Below are 19932 nucleotides of genomic sequence, written 5' to 3'. Positions count from 1 at the left end.
CTCTGGGTGGGACCCAGGAATCTAATATTTTAACAAGCCCTTGAGGGGTCATTCTGAAGCCTGTTCAACTTGGAGAAGCACTGCACTACAGCTTAAATCATCTCTGAGGTCCTTTTTTGTCCTAAAATCCAACACCCTCAATATACTCTGTACAAGGCCAGAAACCTATAAACGTTTTGATCATGGGGTTTAGTGATCAAACTGGAGTCTGTGGAAGATCATTTTGAGAAAGAAGAAGGAAAAATAGGAGAAGTGGTGCTAGTTTGAAGGGCTTTACCTCAGTTCAAGTGAGGAAGGTGGAGCAAGCCTTAAAGAGGGCAATCGGCAATATGAGACCAACATCCAAGAGTAAAAAGTCCTTGTGAAATCAATCCTAGCCTTACTTTGGGAGATTATAAAACAAGTTCAGCAAATATAATATCTAAGAAAATCTCTAATTGTGTTTCTGCAACAATATTACTATTAATGGTATTGTTTTTCTAAAACATTTATTTTTTAGATGATCAAGTAAATTGAGTCATTCCCAGGTAGCAACATGACAGAATTATGTTAATTTATTTATATTGTTTGGCATAATTGACTCAGTCTCTTCCTACCAGGTTTCCTAAAGCAGGGTTCTTTTTTTTTTTTTAATTAAGTTTTATTTTAATTCCTGTATTAGTCACACAGTGTTATGTTAGTTTCAGGTGTACAATATAGTGATTCAACACTTTCATGTAACACCAGGTGCTCATCACAACAGGTGCACTCCTTAATCCCCATCACCTATTTTACCCATCCCCCGACCCACCTCCTCTCTGATAACCATCAGTTTGTTCTCTATAGTTAAGAGTCTGTTTCTTGGTTTGTCTCTCTCTCTCTCTTTTTTCCTTTGCTCATTTGTTTTGTTTCTTAAATTCCACATATGAGTGAAATCATATGATATTTATCTTTCTTTGACTTATTTCGCTTAGCATTATACTCTAGCTCCATTCATGTCATTGCAAATGGCAAGATTTCATGCCTTGTTATGGCTGAGTAATATTCCATTGTGTGTATCCCACCTCTTCTTTATCCATTCATCTATCAGCAGACAGTTGGGCTGCTTCCATAATTTGGCTATTGTAAATAATGCTGCAATAAACACTGGGGTGCATGTATCCCTTTGAATTAGTGTTTTTGTATTCTTTGGGTGAATATCGACTAATGTGATTACTGGATGGTAAGGTAGTTCTATTTTTAACTTTTTGAGGAACCTCCATACTGTTTTCCACAGTGGCTGCACCAGTTTGCACTCCCACCAACAGTGCACGAGAGCTCCTTTTTCCCCACATCCTCACCAACACTTGTTTCTTATATTGTTGATTTTAGCCATTCTGACAGGTGTGAGATGATATGTCATTGTAGTTTTGATTTGCATTTCCCTAATAATGAGTGATGCTGAGCATCTTTTCATATGTCTGTTGGCCATCTGGATGTCTTCTTTGGAGAAATGGCTGTTCAGGTCTTCTGCCCATTTTTTAACTGGATTATTTGTTTTGGGGATGTTGAGTTGTATCAGTTCTTTATATATTTCGGATACCAACCCTTTATCGGATATGTCATTTGCGAATATCTTCACCCATTTGGTAGGCTACCTTTTAGTTTTGTTGATTGTTTCCTTTGCTGTGCAAAAGCTTTTTATTTTGATAAAAGAGTTTTTATAGTCCCAATACTTTATTTTTGCTTTTATTTCACTTGCCTCAGGAGACAGATCTAGAAATATGTTGCTATGGCCAATGTCAGAGAAATTACTGCCTGTGCTCTCTTTTAGGATTTTTATGGTTTCAGGTCTCACATTTCGGTCTTTAATCCATTTTGAGTTTATTTTTGTGTATGGTGAAAGAAAGTGGTCCAGTTTCATTCTTTTTTTTTTTTTTTAAGATTTTATTTATTTATTTGAGAGACCGAGAGAGTGAGCATGAGCAGGGGGAGGGGCAGAGGGACAGGGAGAAGCAGACTCCCCGCTGAGCAGGGCCTGAGATCAGGACCTGAGGTGAAGGCAGACGCTTAACTGACTGAGCCACCCAGGCATCCCTCCAGTTTCATTCTTTTGCATGTGGCTGTCCGGTTTAGCCAACACCATTTGTTGAAGAGACAGTCTTTTTCACCACTAGGTACTCTTTCCTGCTTCAATGAAGATTAACTACCACATAACAGTGAATTCATTTCTGGGTTTTCCATTCTGTTCTGTTATCTGTGTGTCTGTGTTTGTGCCAGTAACAGACTGTCTTGATGATGACAGCTTTGTAATATAAGTTGATGTCTGCAATTTTGATACCTTCAGTTTTACTTTTGCTTTTTAGGGTTGCTGTCTCTATTTGGGCTCTTTTGTGGTTCCATACAAATTTTAGGATTGTTTGTTCTAGTTCTGTGAAAAAAATGCTGTTGGTATTTTGGTAGGGATTGCACTAAATGTGTAGATTGCTTTGGGTAGTATGGACATTTTAACAATATTTGTTCTTCCAATCCATGAGCATGGAATGTCATTACATTTCTTTGTGTCTTCTTTAATTTCTTTCATCAACAATTTATAGTTTTGGAATACAGATCTTTCACCTCTTTGGTTAATTAAGCTTATTCCTGAATATTTCATTGTTTTTGGTGCAATTGTAAATGGGATTGTTCTCTTATTTTCTCTTTCTGCTGCTTTTTTATTAGTGTATAGAAGTGCAACAGATTTCTGTACATTGATTTTGTATCCTGTGACTTTTACTGAATTCATTTATCAGTTCTCATGGTTTTTTGGTGGAGTCTTTTGGGTTTTCTATATATATAGTGTCATGTCACCTGGAAATAGTGGAAGTTTTACTTCTTCCTTACCAACCTGGGATGCCTTTTATTTCTTTTTGTTGTCTGATTGCGGTGGCTAGGACTTCCAGCACTATGCTGAATAAAAGTGGTGAGAGTGGACATCCCTGTCTTGTTCCTGACCTTAGGGGAAAAGCTCTCAGTTTTTCACCATTGAGGATGATGTTCTCTGTGGGTTTTTCATAGATGGCATTTATTATGTTGAGGTATGTTCCCTCTAGGCCTACTTTGTTGAGGGTTTTTATCGTGAATGGATGTTGTACTTTGTCAGATGCTTTTTTTCTGCATCTATCGAAATGATCATATGGTTTTTACCCTTTCTTTTATTGATGTGATGTATCATGTCAATTGATTTGAAGCAGGATTCTTTTTTAAGGTGTGGTAAACCTTAGCTATGTATATTTCACAGAAAGGCTGAAAAAAGGAAAGAATACAGTGGCCACCTAAAGGAAAAAACCAACCCTATATGAAAATGGTTCTCAAACACAGAGTTCTAACCTTGCAAGAGCCTGCATGGGTTTCTCAGTCCCCATACCACACTGTGAGGAGCAGCGGAATGCCGACTTACTTTTCTTGGGAATGTGGATTTCAAACCACAAACCAGCATACTTGCAACATTACTGTTTAATTAATTATTTAATTGATCAAATGTATTGAGTGCTTATTACTATGTTCCAGTCAGTGTGTTTGGTGCTGGAGGACAAAGACGGGAAGGAAAGACTACCCTTAGAACTCTACAGTCGAGCCGATCCAAAGGAAAAGAATATTTTGTACAGTTTATGATACAGGTGTGCATGGAGTATTATGCACAGAGGAACCATGGCCAAATCAGTGTGGGTGGTTAGGAAAGGCTTGAAAGAAGACCTCAGTGTTCGCCTTGGAAGCACGTGTGCCGAAATTGGAACGATACAGAGATTAGTACAGCCCCTGCACATGGATGACATGCAAATGCAGGAAGTGTTCCACATTGAAAAAAAGAGAAAGAAAAGAAAGAACACCTCATTGAAGTTAAAATATATTTTAAATACATAACTTTGAGAAAGAGAAAAACATGTATTTGGGAACTGAGATTGATTGGACTTTTTCTGGCTGGTGACGTTGTACCCACATGCAGAATGTCCAAGTTTGTTTGAGGCTAACTGAGCATTTCCTACATCATAGCTGTGGATGTTTTTCACTGGGAGATGTGGAGATGATTTGATACCCATTTTGGTTCCTTTATAAGGATTTTTTTCTTAATGGAGGTGGGGAATATGTTGGCATTCATTTCTATTTATCTACTTGATACAGTCATGTTAGGAAAAATGTTTGAAAAAATCTTACACATCCAGAAATTCACCTACTGAAGGTCATAGGCCAAATTATTGTATATCAAAATGCTGTAGCAACTTTAGACTGACCACTTGGCTTGTATTATCATTTCCTGTAATGAGTGAGTGGGGAATTATTTGGATGACAAGCTGATTACTGTAGGAATGGAATAATTTCCTAAATTGTGGGTCAGAAGTCAGACCTTTTTCTTTTTCTTTTTCTTTTTAATTTTCAAACAATTGGGATCTTGCTGTGTACTCTCCTTTCTACTGATCATATAAATGAGCTTAAAGTGACTGTAATTCTCCTTAGTGTATTAATTTTCATACCAATTCTCATTGTTGCCTTAATAAGAGCTGCTCAGTTGTTCAAAATGTAGCTGGGTCTATTGTTTTTATTATGTGTTTTACAAAATGAGCTTTGAGTGTCTTAGAGTCTTTTTTTTTTTTCTTTTCCTGTATGTACTCTGACCTCGAAAGGTCACTGTGTTTGGAAAGGATGAGAATGTGATCTCACCCATTGGAACAGTTTGTAATCATTTTGGTTTTAAGGAACCACAAACTCATCTTCAAACTGTGTGTCCATCTTAGTCCATAGTAGTTGAAATTGCCATGCTTGTTGGAAATGCCACACACAAAGTGCAACCAGATGTATCATATAGAAAAAGATCCAAGCCAATTACTTTACATACAGAGAGCGATGCTGCAGAAAATTCATCCAAGTAGCCCTTTTCAATTCATCCATTTTCAAAATGTTCTCCCTAAACTCTAGTAGTGTGGAATGCACCTGTTCCTGGGCTTTTGTTCAAAATAATGTTTAGGCCTGAGGGAGCTGATTTGTGGCACAAAAGGTCTTTAGATGAGCAGAGGCCCAGAAAATTTCCTTAGCTCCATAATTAAAGTGAATTCTCTCCCCAGTTTGGTAAGAGAAGAAGAAGAAGAAGAAGGAGAAAAAGCAACTTCTTCCCCCGTGTCGTGCCAGGTGCAACATAAATAAAGCAGCAAGTTGTTTTAAATCTTTCTTAAGATAATGGAAAAATAGCTGAGGTTAGGGTTATTATCACAGGGCTCAGATATGGACAGGACTTAGTGTTGCTTTTAAAAGAATTAAATTGCAGGCTGCAGACATAAGTACAGTATGCTGTTAAAACTTTGCAGATACCTGAATGTTGCCCACAAGGAGACTTGCTGGCTGAGGCGGTTGATAGATGGGATAATGGAACCTTTAATAGCTATATTGCTAAATCCTTTCCATCCTGGGTTGGTAGTGACTGAAAGTAGGTTAGTCCTTCAGATGGAAAATTGATCCTCTGCGATGTGAATACCCTCTTCTCCCCCAAGCTTTCTTCCTAGCTGTCTTTAAACAACAACAACAACAAAATCTGTCCTTTTCTCCATTTTTCTGTCTTGGACTTTTAATGGCTCCTCTTCCCTTTTTAATTAGCAAGCCAGTCTGCAGTACACAGCCACCCCGTACCCCAAGAATGCCTTCCCTGTACCTGGGGAATTTGAGCAAATTATGCTTTTGTTTTTTTTTTTATTTTCATCTTTCTTAAGACTTCAAGGGTATCTGCTGTGATTTCCTTATAATGGGGCCCCATGCCTTGACTCGACAAATGCCTTCTTGGTTGATAGCCTTGCAGTTCACATTGGGTGGAAAACACCTCCCTTGGAAGTTGACCTGGAGAAAGCCATTCCTGCAGCAAAGGGGGGCCCTTTACTCATGGCCAAAGCCTCCGTGCTGCTGCAAAGTAGACCCCTTTCTTGTAGCCCCAGGACCCGTCCCCCCAGCCAAGGGATCCATGACCGGTGGGCCATGCCACCCACAGAGGTGTCAGGTAGTAGAAATGAGTGAAGCTGCTTTGGATCATCATCAGCACCTGACAGTAGAGAGCTGGCTTCTTTTGTAGAGCCAGCCTCTATTTTCAACCTACCTGCTGTTTAAGGAGGGGGGGGGAAATAGATCCAGACACTGGTTGGGAAAGAGGAGATAGAGACAAACAGTGTGTAAAAATCAAACATGTATTTATAAAAACTTTATGAGGGAAACTGGTATCCTCTGCAGATTTTTCAAGCATTACTCACATCATCAGTAGCAATTAAGCTTTTCAACATTCAGAACCCGCAAGAGTTCGATCGATAGTTGTGAAAGTATCTTGGGTGATGGGGTAGAGGGGCAGGGCTGTGAAGGCAGGATCGATAGACAAAAGTTAACTTTGTCTTGATTAAAAGTTTCCAATGAGTCTGCTACAGAAAATAATTACCAAGATTAGCAGTTGCCACATGCACTCGTATATTAAGCTCTAAAAGTCTTACAATATTGCCTAGTTCTAATTGGCACTGAAACATTGTATGGTGTGTATTTATTTTTGTTCTTTCTTTAGTCTATGAACTGTTAACAGTTTTGGTTTTGTGTTTTTATTTTTTGTATTGTTTAGTTTTACTTTGGAAGAAGAAGAATGATTTTGTTTAACTGAGAAAAATGCTTAGTTAATGACTTAATGTAATAAAAACTCTGTGTAGAAGGTATTTTTGATATTTTGTTTTACACTAGTAAATGATAGCCAAATTGTGTAGCTTTTCCAAACTTTATATGGTTGTTGGTATGGTATAAATAGTATCTCTCTATAATCACGATAAAGACCAGCACTTTGCAACTCACTTCCGAAAGTAACATAGTTTTCACTGTGGTTTCAAACATGAGCCATGAAGAGATTCACCTATCGTGGCCCTCCAGTGTACTGTGCAATAGATAACCATGTGTTCATTTCTGTTTACAATCTCTACATTATTATGGCCTTGGCAACCTTGGCTATTTTTTTACTTGAAAGGTCACTGCTTGTCACAAATTTCCTCACAAACAAGGCCAGGTTATTTGTAATTTGCACTCTTAAAAACAGAGCTATTGCCTTATTGTCTGGCAAATCTCCAGAATTATTACAACTATAATTTACCCGTGTGTTTCCCTGTATACATGTTACTTTGTTGTTGTGGTTGTTGATACTGTTTTATTTGAAAACCTGCCTTCTCTCTGGGGTTACATAATTTGTAACCTTTCTTCATTTCCTTATTTTTGTGATTTTGGACTCCAGAAAAATTATTCTATATCTGCCAGAGAGATGGAAACCACAGAATTTAAAAGTCAGGATTGTCCATGATAATACTGTTCCTGAATTTACATTTTTATGCGATCATCGTTGAAATCATGAATTAGGTTATTTTTGATTCGGGCCAAGTACGAAACTTGCCAGGATGAATTTACCTAGTTTTTGCTCTGGGCTGCTCATGTATACAGTCTTCCTGGAAATCTGCGGCTCAGTAACGTTTCATCTTAAAGACAAAGGTGATTCTTTTTAAGAACCTACCCGTTTGTATGCTTTAAAAAGAGAAATGGAATAAAATATTCATGGTAAGGCTAAGGTTTATATTTCATCGTAGTGGGCAGACTAATATGACATGTATCAGTTTGCTGATACCAAACTCATTCACTCACGTTAAATTTTCCGATCCCGTGTGATGATAATTTTATTATTGGAGTTCATCAAGATCGAGCTAGATGCTCGCCACTGATAAGGTTTGAGATGAACAGTGTCAGAAACCAAACACTGGAGGAAACAAAAGCCCTTCAACAACTTCTTTTTTTTCTGTCAGAATCAGATTTTCAGGCCTCTGGGAGAAACAACTTAAAAATACACCTGAAATTTCTACAAGACCTTGCATTTTCTTTTCACATCTCCACAAGCAGTGTGTCACAGAACAGCATGAGCTTAAAAAGCTGGTTACTAAATCCTACTGCAGCATGCCAGATCTTTCAAGACCGCTTGACACATGTATATAGCTTATACTGAGTGAAAAGGAAAGGGAAATGTGGTTCTTTTTTGAGGGTGTAAAGGCAATTGTGTAGTATTTTCTTGCTTTGCTTTCCCTCTGTCCAGTGGCTTCTCTCAAGCTTCCCATGCCTCACCATGAACAATAGAACCGCTCAGTTCTCATTTTGGCCAGCCTCATCGAGTGTAATGGAAGAAAATGTCTGTCTTCTTTAATGGAGTAGATGAACAATTGGTTGATGCTTTGTTTGCATAAGCAGAACTCACTCAGCAAAGTGTTCTCCTTGCTGAAGGCACCACTCATGTGTTATTTGAACGGTGTTGTGGAGCGGGTCTCAGAACACACATTTGTTCCAGTGAGTGTGGTTATAAACATCCACTAGTAGAGACTGGGGTATTGTAAAGCCTAATCTCTTCACATATTATTTTTGTAACGGGATATTTTTAATATGCTCACTGACTATGCCCATATGCTTTGAAATTTTTGTCCCATATATTGCCTTATTATTGCTTACCAACAAATAAAAGAACGCTGGCCAGGCAGAAAGAGAACAATAGGCGATGCTTGCTTTCTGTTCACACAAAAGCCAACCACAGGAGCCGCTCCTTAAGTAGTAAGCCCACGTGTTATCTTACAACTCTCTGAACGAATGCGAAGACTCTGTTATTTTAGGAAATTAGTATCGAGTCAAAGTCTGCCATTGGTTTTCAACTCTCAAAGAAAATCGATAGCTTGTTTTTAAGAGACATTCTTCACGCAGAATATGCCTGTTGCACAATGTTGCATAACACAGAGGGGAACAGAGGTCTGCCAGTGCCAAGATGGATTACTTAGTGAATGCTACCGATGCTAAGATCAACCACTGTTGAGTGTTTTGTAAAGTTAGAGGCATCGTTGTCTATTTTGAGCAGAGCTACCTTCATTTTAAAAGGGCAGATCTAGAAGGTAAGGTAAGCTAAAAACTGTCAGTGAGAAGCTGAAGCATCCACAGGGGCTTGATCCGCACAGCACACCATACGCTGCCAATATCTGATTTTGCTGAGAGGCAGCAATCAGCAGATGACCTGCTGACCAGTGTATTTAGCCAGAGGGAGTGAAAGTTTCTCCATAGAATATAATTAACCCAGGTAAAAAAAAAATGCCATTTCCTAATAAGTAAGGCAACATGTATTATCTCATAACCCATTCAAGTAGCTATTAGCTTTTGGGTTTGTTCTTTTGATGAGCGTTTCCGTTCCCATGTGGCCGCCATCTGTGGGTTGGAGGAGACCTGTCCGTGGCTAGCAGTGCCTGGTTTCAGCCGATTTCCATTCAAAATTTAACTGTCATCCTTTAATAAAAGGGGAATCAGCTATATGGTAGTCTATTGCTAGACTAAAATATGTAACTGCTGAAAAAAATTCACCAGTACAGCCAACTTTCAAGGACTTTCCCACTTTTGTGAATTATTGTAGCAAATCTTGATTGACTGACTTATTTTTGGCCTTGGCTTCTTCTGGTCTGCTGAGCAGCCTCGCTCCCCTATGCTTGCTGGACAGACAAGGGATACAAAGCGGTATGTAATGCTGGTATTTACCAAACCTCATTAGGAAGACGAGAAAAGTTGACCTCTCAATTTCAGACCGTCCTCAAGCCATAATCAAAATTTAAGATGCTTGAGGATTTGGGGCTCAGAAGAGCAAGGGGAGTGATACCTCTTTATTCACACTCGAGCACATGGCAGTGGACTTTTGGGAAAAGTCGCAGCCTCTGTAACGTGCTTCGGAGTCGATCCTTAAGCATGGAAATTGGGTCAACCCGGCACGCGCTCTCCATGCTTCCTCTCTTGCTAACGTTTCGCATTTCCGTCCTTCAGCCAAACTCCAGAGCGGCGGCGCAGAGCGGCCGGCACTCGGTGTCCGTGGAGGTGCAGATGCAGCGCCAGCGGCAGGAGGAGCGCGAAGGTTTCCAGCAGGCGCAGCGCCAGTACAGCTCCCTGCCCCGGTACGGACGGAGCCCGGGCTGAGAGCGCGGCCTCCCACTCCTTTGGCAAGCCCCTCCCCGCAACACCGCCCCGGCTTCTCCCGCTCACCCACGGCAGCCCTTCGGGAAGCCGCCGCCGGCCGGGTGGGGGAGGCATTGCTCAGCCCGCGTGGCCCTCTTACCGTGTGGCAAGACGACTGGGAAGGGAGGCGCTGCAGGAGATGCCAGGACTTTTACCCCAGAGCTCCCCAGCTGAGAGCAAGATGATCGGATGCAGGAGTACTGGGCTGAGGGGTCACACCTGGGATCGGTATTCGTTCTGCTACTTCCCAGGGGAGTCGTGGACCAGATGGTTTCTTCCTCTGAAAAATGGAAAGCTCACTCTTACTTTGCCTGGCTGCTAGGCTAAGTAGCCTGTCGGGTACTGTGTAGATCTAGGGCTCTATGAAAGGGGGGGGGGTGCATGCCCATGGTTTCGGCTCAGGTGGGATCTCTCTTACTCTCCTGCCATCCTTGCTTTTGCTGGGTGCTGGTCCTCAGAGTCCCAGGGATGCCCACCTCATTAGCTGACAAGCCGGAAGGGTCTATCAGCTGGGCTCCCCCTGTGGATTCTCTGCCCCAAGGCTGGAGAGTGCTCAGGTGACTGAGCCCTAATACACTGAAATGATAGCCATTTTTCCATCTAAGTATTTCCTCCATGCACAGTAAGGAATAACAGTATTTAAAAAACATTCATCTTCCCAAACTTCCCACGAGGCACTCCTATAATCACAATTATTACAGGCATTTGTTCTATTTCAAAACCAGGTGACAAAAACATTTTGCATGCGAAAGAAAATACACTTACCATGTTTGTATCAGGTGGATCACTTGGAATGCGAGCAGAGCAGTGTGGGGTGTAGCAAGTGCTTATCACTGTCAGCTTGACTGACCGACATAAAAGTAGTCTTGATTTGCTTCTCATTTTTATTAATGATGAGTCCCCTTTAAATGTTAAATAATCACTATAATAACCATGAGGAACTTGGCTTCATTGTTGTAGATCAGACAAGGGAATGAGGATATGAATGAAAATCTGTACCAGGCTGAGTACCGTTATTATAGTCATTGTAATCGTAGTATTACTAGTATTGTAGTATTGTTCATTCAGTTGTTCTTTTTTAATCTATAAAGCTGTATCTCCTTAGAAAACTAAATTATTTTTTCTTTTACATGGGAGAATTGCTTTTTCTTTTAAATGGGAGGATATTTATTTAGCCTACTCTAGGTAAGTTTGAGTCTGGACGGGGCCTTGGAAATCAGGTTGTCCTACAAGAGCAGCTCAGTGAAATTAGGTCCCTTGCCCCAAGGTCTCACAGCTAGTACGTAATTCTGCCAACATTCAAACCCAAACCTGCCCATGTCCTAAATCCTAATTTCATAAGGCTCATTGCTACCAAAGGTTTTGGTTTCCAAGTCTGGAATTTTAACGGGTGTAGGTGTAAAGGTTCTCTCTGTGCTCTACTGCCCTTAGCATTTGGAAGAAGGCCACTGTATGAATCGGCTCAATGCATCAAATGTGAAACAGTTCAAGGATTCTACATAAAGGTTCTTCTGTGTCAAAGCCCTACCCGCCCACCTGTGTGGCTTGCTTTCCATCAGAAAGATGAGTGCGACCCTGTGGATCAGTTGACCTGCCTGGTGGTCAGTAGCACATTGCGGTCCATGGGAACAGCATTGCCTGTGCAGGGGCTGCGATCTGATTTTATTGGCAAATGGTTTGGCTTCATAAATGTTTGTTGTGTTTGAGAGTATAGGAGATGAAGGAGAAATATCAGAAAGCGTAATGTAAGGGCTAGGGTGAGCCGGGAAATGCACGGGGCTGAGGAAAGGAAGTGGGAGAGATGGTGGCCAAGCGCCTGGAAGGACACACGGTGGAAGAAGAGCCCGTTGGGTCCCTGTCCTGGGCAAGAGGACAAAGACGGATGGGGTGCTTCTTCCGACTTTCTCCTGGTTGTGCTCACAGGTAGCCCACTACTCCAGACTGAGCCTCTGCTCTCTTCCCCACCTCCTGGTCCTCTGAGCTGCCTTCCTTGCTGTCCCTCTCCCTTCTGAAGCGCCTGGCAGAAGGATCTGATTCACAAAGAGGGCTGCTGCTGGTACCTCTGCTGGCGGTTAACAAAAACCCCCTCTGTGTTCACCAAAGCCCCCTTATGACCAGGCACTGTATTCTGTGTCAGTATGAGAAAAGCAGAAATTCCAAAAAGAACGAGTTGCAGTTTCAGGCAGGAGGGCTGGTAGGCCTCTTACAGCCTGTACTCCTCTGTCAGAGAAGTTTCTCAATGGGAGTGGCTATTGTGAGGAAGATTCAGGAATGTAGAACCTTGCCCCCAGCTTGGATCCCTGGAGGGTGGTGCCACTTGACAAAGGCTGTGTGCAGAGATCTGGAGGAAGGTAAAGAAACCAAACAGGAGCTCAGAGGGAGACTGCAACAACCTCCATGGGCTTGAGTCAAACCCACATTTCTGACATGTGAGATTCCTCAAAGACACTTGACCTCTGCCTTTCGGATGTTGACAATTAGCAGAGTTTCATCTAAACAAGTTGGTGTGGGATTTGATACCAAAAAGACTTCACACACAGCAGAAGTTCTCTTGCAAAGTGGAGCATAAAATAAAACGGTCATTCTTTCTATCAGTAGCACTAGGTAAGGTGGTTTGAATTAGAGGGATGTATATAAGCTGGAGTGGTTTGTAAATTCTAACTGTAAATAACAAACCTCTAGACAGAATTCAAGTTACATTTTGAAATGTCAGTAAGAAACTAGTCAGGTAGTAACACGTGTTTGGAAGGAAAGACCTGAGTGGACCCACACACACTTAATTCTCAATCAGACGAGAATTTCTTTTTTTAATTTTTTTATTCCTAAATTAGTTCTTTTGTTTTCTTTTTTGCTTTCTTTTTTTAATCCTTTTGACACTTCTAGATTAGTTTCTTAGTGTTCAAAAGGCAACTCTAAAACTGAGTAGAGGTATGTTCAGTTATAGTCATGGATAGGAAGACTTATTTAAGCTCCTTTATTAAATATATATATTTTTCTTTTCCTGCTGTCCCTCCATTTGCTCTTCATCTTTCCTTCTCCCATGGCTTCACATCTGTTGGTGGCTGACTTCCCTGCTCTGCACACCTCACTTCCCTTCTGTGTTCCACACCCAGACGTGGTGTCCCCACCAGGCCCATTTATTATGTCTCTAAGCTGCTTGTCAACGTGTCAGCCTTGGTCTTTATACCGTTCATCTTTCTATGTCCTCCTCACCGCAGTGTCACCTCAGTGACTAAATGGCTTTCCTAAGGCATTGGGTCTTTGGTGTAAGCCCTCTAGAGGATGGTGGTCTTCAGGCCATATTGAAAGTGATTGTAATCTGTCTACTTGGTCCTGAGCCTAGTGTAGAAAACTCTCATTGTCTGCTGTTTTCTCGAGTTTCTCTATAAGCTGCGCATTTCTCGTCCTCTCCTTAATCAAGGGCTTATTGATACCACTGGTTTCCTTACCAAGGAAGCATGCGTGCGCGTGTGCGCGCGCACGTGTGCATGTATCTGTGCGTATGTATTTTCTTTTTTTTTTTTTTTAAGATTTTATTTATTTATTTGAGACAGAGAGCATGAGAGGGAGGGGGGTCAGAGGGAGAAGCAGACTCCTTGCCGAGCAGGGAGCCCGATGCGGGACTCGATCCCGGGACTCCAGGATCATGACCTGAGCCAAAGGCAGTCGCTTAACCAACTGAGCCATCCAGGCGCCCTGTGCATATGTATTTTCCCCACATATCTTACTTCATACCTCAGGCAGGTCTGCTTTCTTCCTTCTGGCCCGCCTAATTTGAAGAATATTTTAGCTACAAGAAATTCTTTCTCTCACATCATCATCATTTCTATCCCTAACAGACCTTTAGTGACTTCTCAGTGTATTTAAATAAAAGACTCTGTCTTCCTGAAATGATTCAGAATTCAACTTCTGGTGCCCGAGTGCCATAGAGCGAAGCCTCGGGCTTTATAGAGTCGGGGGTTGGGGGGATGGAGAGGGTTAGTGGATCTCAGTAGGCTAAGGATGAAAAAGAGGTGACATTTCTGCGGCCTACTTCTGGTTATCTTTAAATTGATAACTAACCCATGAAGGAATTCCACTTTTGTTGCTGGAAGATCGGTAACAAGTTCGTTGTTTTAATTAAACTTTCATGATTAATGTCAAATCCCTGGTTTCATGCTGGCACTTCCCATCATTCATGTCCCTGGGCAGATTAATTTATGACTTTTTAAGTGAAGATAATCAGTGCTTTAGGCAAATAAACTATTCCATCAAATCTAAGAATTCTTGCCTGGGCTGATGGTACAAATGGTCCAATTCCCATTAAAAGAGAGCCAGATAGAGATACTGAGGACTGCTCAATTAATCATAGTCATATCCAGAGATGATGGTGGACATTAGTTCATTCTCCTTATTGAAAATATCCCCAGCTGCATTTTAGGCCATGTGGAAAATGGGCAGATTTCATCCCAAACCATATTGATGGCACTTCTGAATGTTCAAAAATGCAAATTGCTCCATCCCCGTGGGAGCCCCATGGCTGCCTAGACCTTATTTTCCCTTCACACGAGTCTTCCTGAACATTCCGTCATGTCGTGTGTGTTGATGTGAAAGGCTGAGCAATACATACTGTCGCCAAATGATTTTCTTATTGATAAATGGAGCAATATATTTTGTTTTATTACCCAATTCTCTCTTCCATTTTTAAGGTGAAAAATTAGGACATGTCTTCTTTTGTGGCACAAAATTGTCTTACTTTATCATAGCCAATCTTATTGTAAATTCATAAAAGCATCTAGAGACTTGATAGTAAATTAAAGATGTTTCAAAACAATAATGTTTCCTGAAAATGATGTGCAACTTTATTGCAGAAGTGATAAGACTTTGAAATTTCTGTATGACTCTGATTTATTTCCCTATCCTGGGGTGACAGAAAGCGAGTGAAATAGGTGATTCCAGCCTTCGGTGAGGGTATGGTGTATAGGAAAATAGTGCTTACTCTCCAGCCTTCCAGGTTTTACCAGTGTGATGGGCATGTTTTCTGAAGAGTGTCAGTTGCTGACATATACATCTTGAAAGCTGGGGCTTTAAGGGACTGCCTGTTGCCTGTTTAATCATATAGGGCGTCTAGACTTAAATCTTTCATAACTGAACCCATACTGTAATCCATTATAGTCACTTCGTATTAGCTCGAGTCTCGGGCATTATGGAGGCAGCTGTGTAAAATATTTGTTTTGCTTGTTTAGGATTGAATTGTAACGTTCTAAAACGAGCAATTATGGCTGGGGTAGAAGCTGCCAGATCTCTAATACTCCCATACAGCGTCTTGCCAACGTGTCTAAATGGGAGGAGATACGGTTACCCTAAGCAGAACAATACGGTTACCCTAAGCAGAACAAGCAGTGCCTACCCAGACACAGTCGGAGGACCCTTCCGCTGGATGCCGCCGAATCCCTTAGCTCTCTCTCCCGTCTTGCCATTGTTTGTCGAGGACAGTCCTGTTTTAACCCTCCGGGGCCCCGGATCACTGTGGCTGATGCACAGTTGCAGCATGGCCCCATTGGTTGAGAGATTCAAATGCATATTCTACTTCTCCCGCCTCTCACCCCCCACCCCACCCCCAGCCCTCTCCCTCCCCTCTTCCTGTCTCTCTCTCCCCTTCTCCCAACGCTCATACACTAATCTTTGGGATTTGCTTTCTAGGCAAAGCAGGAAAAACGCCAGCTCTGTGTCCCAGGATTCCTGGGAGCAGAACTACCCCCCTGGGGAAGGTTTCCAGAGTGCCAAGGAGAACCCCAGGTACTCCAGCTACCAAGGCTCCAGGAACGGCTACCTGGGTGGGCACGGCTTCAATGCCAGGGTGATGCTGGAGACCCAGGAGCTCCTTCGCCAGGAGCAGAGGAGGAAAGAGCAGCAGATGAAGAAGCAGCCCCCTCCTCCGGAGGGGCTCAACAACTATGACTCATACAAGAAAGTCCAAGACCCCAGTTACACCCCGCCCAAGGGGCCCTTCCGGCAGGATGTGCCCCCCTCCCCTTCTCAGGTCGCCAGGCTGAACAGACTCCAGACTCCTGAGAAAGGGAAACCCTTCTATTCCTGAGCAGGAGAAGAGTGGAGGCTTCATGTCATGCAATAAAGGACATTTTCTTATGAAGACTTGTATTTTGGGAGTTTTTTTAAAACCTCGATGGTACTATGGAATAATATTTCTGTTGTTGGTATCAGTGCCTTTAAGCAGTATGGGCAAAGAAATGGAAGGCCTTAATGTCTTTGCCACTATGTCTCAAGTGTCTGTTTCATGGAAGGACTTCCCGCCATCCGACAATCATCTGTTCAAGGCATTCATGTGCTCTGCATCTCTCTGAAGTTCCAGGACTGTGGGCCCCCGCCCCCCACCGTGAGCTGTCCGTGGTTTTGTGTTACAGCCCCCGACAATTTGTGGTGACAAATTACCTTGAAGTTGAGGGTGATACTGATCCCTCTTTTTCCCCCTTTCAGTTTTCTTTCATGTGAGGCGACGTCCCAATCTCTGGTGGATCCAAGCGGGTGACAGACCCCAGAAGTTGGGGCCTTATGGTACTTCACAGCACAGTCATTTATAGTACTTTGTAATCAGCATGGTTTTCCCTGTTCTCTCTCAGCTCCTCACCACAGGAAAGTTCCTTCATCCCCTGAAAGAAGCTAAGCCATATCCAATGCTGTCTGGTTATCATGGGGTTCCTTTTGCAACTGCCTTATAACTCAACATTACCAATAAAGTGATCATTCTAGTCCATGTTTATAAATACACTTGTTCAGTCATGTTCCTGACATGTGTGTTGAGTCAGCACAGCGCTGTGTGGGGAGCGTGGGGGAGGGAGTGATTCCCGGTCAGGGAACGATGGAGCCTGCCCACCGGCCCTGTGTGTATCGTGATGTGGGAGGTGGGAGCTAAGAAAAGAATTCTCCCAGGATGAGCTTCTGGCCCACAACATCCCAGTAATTATTTTAATTAGTTTTCGTTTGACAGGTTGGCAGGAAGGGCATAGAGTGGGACAAAGATAAATCAGACAGTTGTTTTGGGATTCTCAAGACTCATCTGCTCTCTACAGTTTTTAAAGTCAGTTGGAAATGACATTTTGTCTAGTGCACCCACATGCTGTATGTCTGCCTGGTGATGCCATCCGTGCTCCGAAGTAATTCTGCCCCAAAACAAACAAGTCAAATAGGGAAAAGCTCTTCTCTCACACAGCGAACATTCTGGTGTCCCCAGACAGTAGTAACAAAAGCTTGCTCTCGTGTCAATACTGTAAGGTGTGTGTGGGTCACGAGGACCTCAGATGCTCCCGTGTTTTCGGTGGTCGGTCTGAACGTTGCGTGTAAACCATGGCTGGGTTGCTAAAGTGCCTGCACATCCCGATGTGAGAAAAGCTTGAGATGAAAGCTCAGCATACCATGTATTAACAAAAAAGAAAAGAAAACAAACAAACAAAAAAGACAAGTACTGATATGCCTATATATATATTTTTTTTTTCTGGCACATTGTATTTTTATGTCCACTTGTTTTTAGAAAATATGTCAAGTGTCCACACGTACCTATTGTCTCTTTTGCATTTCTGTGTAACGGTTCTATGTGTTCCTAATGTGTGGCGATACTCAACGGTGTTACCTATGTCAGCACGGTGACCTTGGATGACAGTGGCTCTTTCTCACAGCCTTCCCTGAGCTGTGAGAAACAGCTTTCTCTGTACATATGAGACTTCTAATAAAAGGCATATTTCTTCCTGTTCTTTGTGGCGTCTGTAGTATTCCTGTGGAAACTCCTTGCTGGGTGGTTTGTGTGGGTTTTTTAAAGTGTATTAGCAGATGTGATTTTTTTTTCGTATTTAGAAAAAGTTGAAAGTTTCCTTCTATCTGTCTGTGTGCAGACGTGGAGGTGGGTGATTGACTGCTTACTTGAACACCTGAGGAGAGATGGGGAAGGAAAGAAAGAGGGACCTTCTTAATGAGTTTACTGGAAGACCCAGGCTGCCAAAAGGAGCCCAGGGAGTTCAGAATTGAAGGAGCCAATACTCTAGAGCTACATAAGAGAAAAATTGTACAGAGAGCCACATCATATTCCCATTATTGTCCTTTGCTCCCTCTGGATCACTTCAGCAAGCCAAGCGTTTTGAGGGAGTCCCAGCCTTGCATACTGTGAGCCCAGAGAAAGGTCCAGATTCTTTTCTGCTTCCAAAACCAACCAGTTCTTATTTCCCAAATTATAAAATAAGGCTTTGCTATTTCTTTTGGATTCATTAACCTGTGTGGGGGGCTCTGAAGGCACAGAGGGCACCACGTCCCTCGGTACATCTCGTGCACAGATAGCCACGCGGCCCCCACCCAGAGGGCAAGCTTTGCCCACACCTGTTGAAAATGCCCTCCGTGTGGAGTGCCTGCATCAGCTGGTTGTCATAGCAGCCTTCAGCCTGTCACTAAATCCTATTCTGTCACCTCAGGATTAGTAACGAGAGGTGTAAAGCAAGCCAAGAAAATAACACATCTTGGGTTCTTATATGCGTGCAAGGTGTGGGAAAGTAGCAAAGAGAAGATGGACAGATTTGTTAATTTTCCTACTGACCAGGAGGCCCTTTGCAAATGCCAAAACTCGCAGGTTGTTTGTCTCAACTGACAGTGAGAGGTGGAACAGGAGAGGTAATATTGAATGTTGTGGGGACCCAAATCACAAAGGGATTTGCAGATTAAAACTGACAATTTGAGCCACACTGATAGGAGAAGTAGGACTCGAAATGAGTCAGCACAGAAGTGGGAATATGCCCTACCAGCAGTCTTGTCTACATGACTACCCTCTGGCTCCAGAGCACTTTCCAAGGACTCTCTGGGATCACAGGAAAAGTGTATCCATAGCAAGAGCCAGGCCGGGTGTGGTCAGCAGGTGCACTGGACTCTGCTCCCTCTGGTAGGAGTCCCAATCCATGCAAGGGGGCAGGCGACCCCACCATGGCCTGCACTCGGGTGAGGATAGAAGTGGAGTGAGTCAGCTGTCCCTTAGAAAAGATGGTCCCACAGTCACATTATCACCACTCTTGGTCCCTTAAGACTCTAGAAAATCTACAAATATAAATTATCAAATAATATCATATAAGGTATCTGTATCGTATGTAAGTTAAACACCACCACTGTCTCTTCTCCCTGTGGCTGGTTAGACCAGAGATAGCTCAGATGTCAAAGCATCCCATGGTTGACAGGGCTCTCCCCCTGATAGGAAGGAAAGTGGGACCTTGGCTTCTCACTTCTCCTGCCAAAGAAGTCAAATATATCAAATCAGAGACCACAAACCAAATGAATTTTCTGTTTCTTTGTGTGGAGGTAATTGATTTACTGCAACCCCATGTTGAGGAAGGGCAGCAAATAAGCAAACAGACCACTTTGCCAGCAGTGAGCTTCGAGATCATGTGCCCACGTGAGTCTGAAAACAAGGCCAGTGGTAAGAGACCAGGCTCCTCTGTCCACATCATTGCTCGCGATTTGCCCAAGTACGGCCACCATCTTCCAGACTGCTCCCCTTTCTCCAATAGTTTTTCTCAGAAAGTACACATTTCCACGTATATCGTGGAACAGGCATACATAGCATGTGCAAAATGCACATGTAATTCTATATTTGTCTCTATTAGTCTGGTTAGTTTAATGTGTTTCTTATTTCATCCCGTGAGTCCTTGACACACACACAGGTCTTGCCCTAGTTGAAATCAACCCATGATGAGGCAGAGAGTACTTTGTTTCTGGTTTTGGTTGCTCGTCATGGAAGAATAAGGCAGTAAGGTCCAACTAACTACCTCTGAGTATATTCCATCCTGGAGGGCTTCCTTGGGTAACACAGTGTGCCAGGAATTTCAATGTCTATGTAACTCAGTTCTTTCTTCTTCTCCTTCTCCTTCTCTTCTTCTTTCTTCTTCTCCTTCT

General features: G+C 42.6%; 1 protein-coding gene and 1 non-coding gene across 21 annotated transcripts in view; both read left to right on the top strand.

Annotated features, from left to right (window-relative positions):
- The window catches only part of PARD3 (par-3 family cell polarity regulator), a 657675-nt gene extending 639826 nt beyond the window's left edge, over positions 1-17849 (top strand). For all 20 annotated transcript variants that reach the window (XM_035029555.1, XM_035029556.1, XM_035029553.1 and 17 more), the window contains 2 exons: positions 9823-9950; positions 15694-17849. In XM_035029555.1, coding sequence (XP_034885446.1) covers positions 9823-9950; positions 15694-16090 — 525 coding nt within the window. In that variant the 3' untranslated portion in view covers positions 16091-17849. The remainder of the gene's footprint in view (positions 1-9822; positions 9951-15693) is intronic.
- Positions 3698-3801, top strand: LOC118026634. Its single transcript, XR_004683635.1, has one exon. It is a non-coding gene; the product is annotated as a U6 spliceosomal RNA (small nuclear RNA).
- Positions 17850-19932: the final 2083 nt, after the last annotated feature.

Source organism: Mirounga leonina, unplaced genomic scaffold (genome assembly GCF_011800145.1).
Source record: "Mirounga leonina isolate KUSES-001 unplaced genomic scaffold, KU_Mleo_1.0 Mir_260, whole genome shotgun sequence".
Taxonomy (NCBI): Eukaryota; Metazoa; Chordata; class Mammalia; order Carnivora; family Phocidae; genus Mirounga; species Mirounga leonina.
Note: the sequence above shows the minus strand (reverse complement) of the source record. Positions and strands in the feature narration are given on the sequence as shown.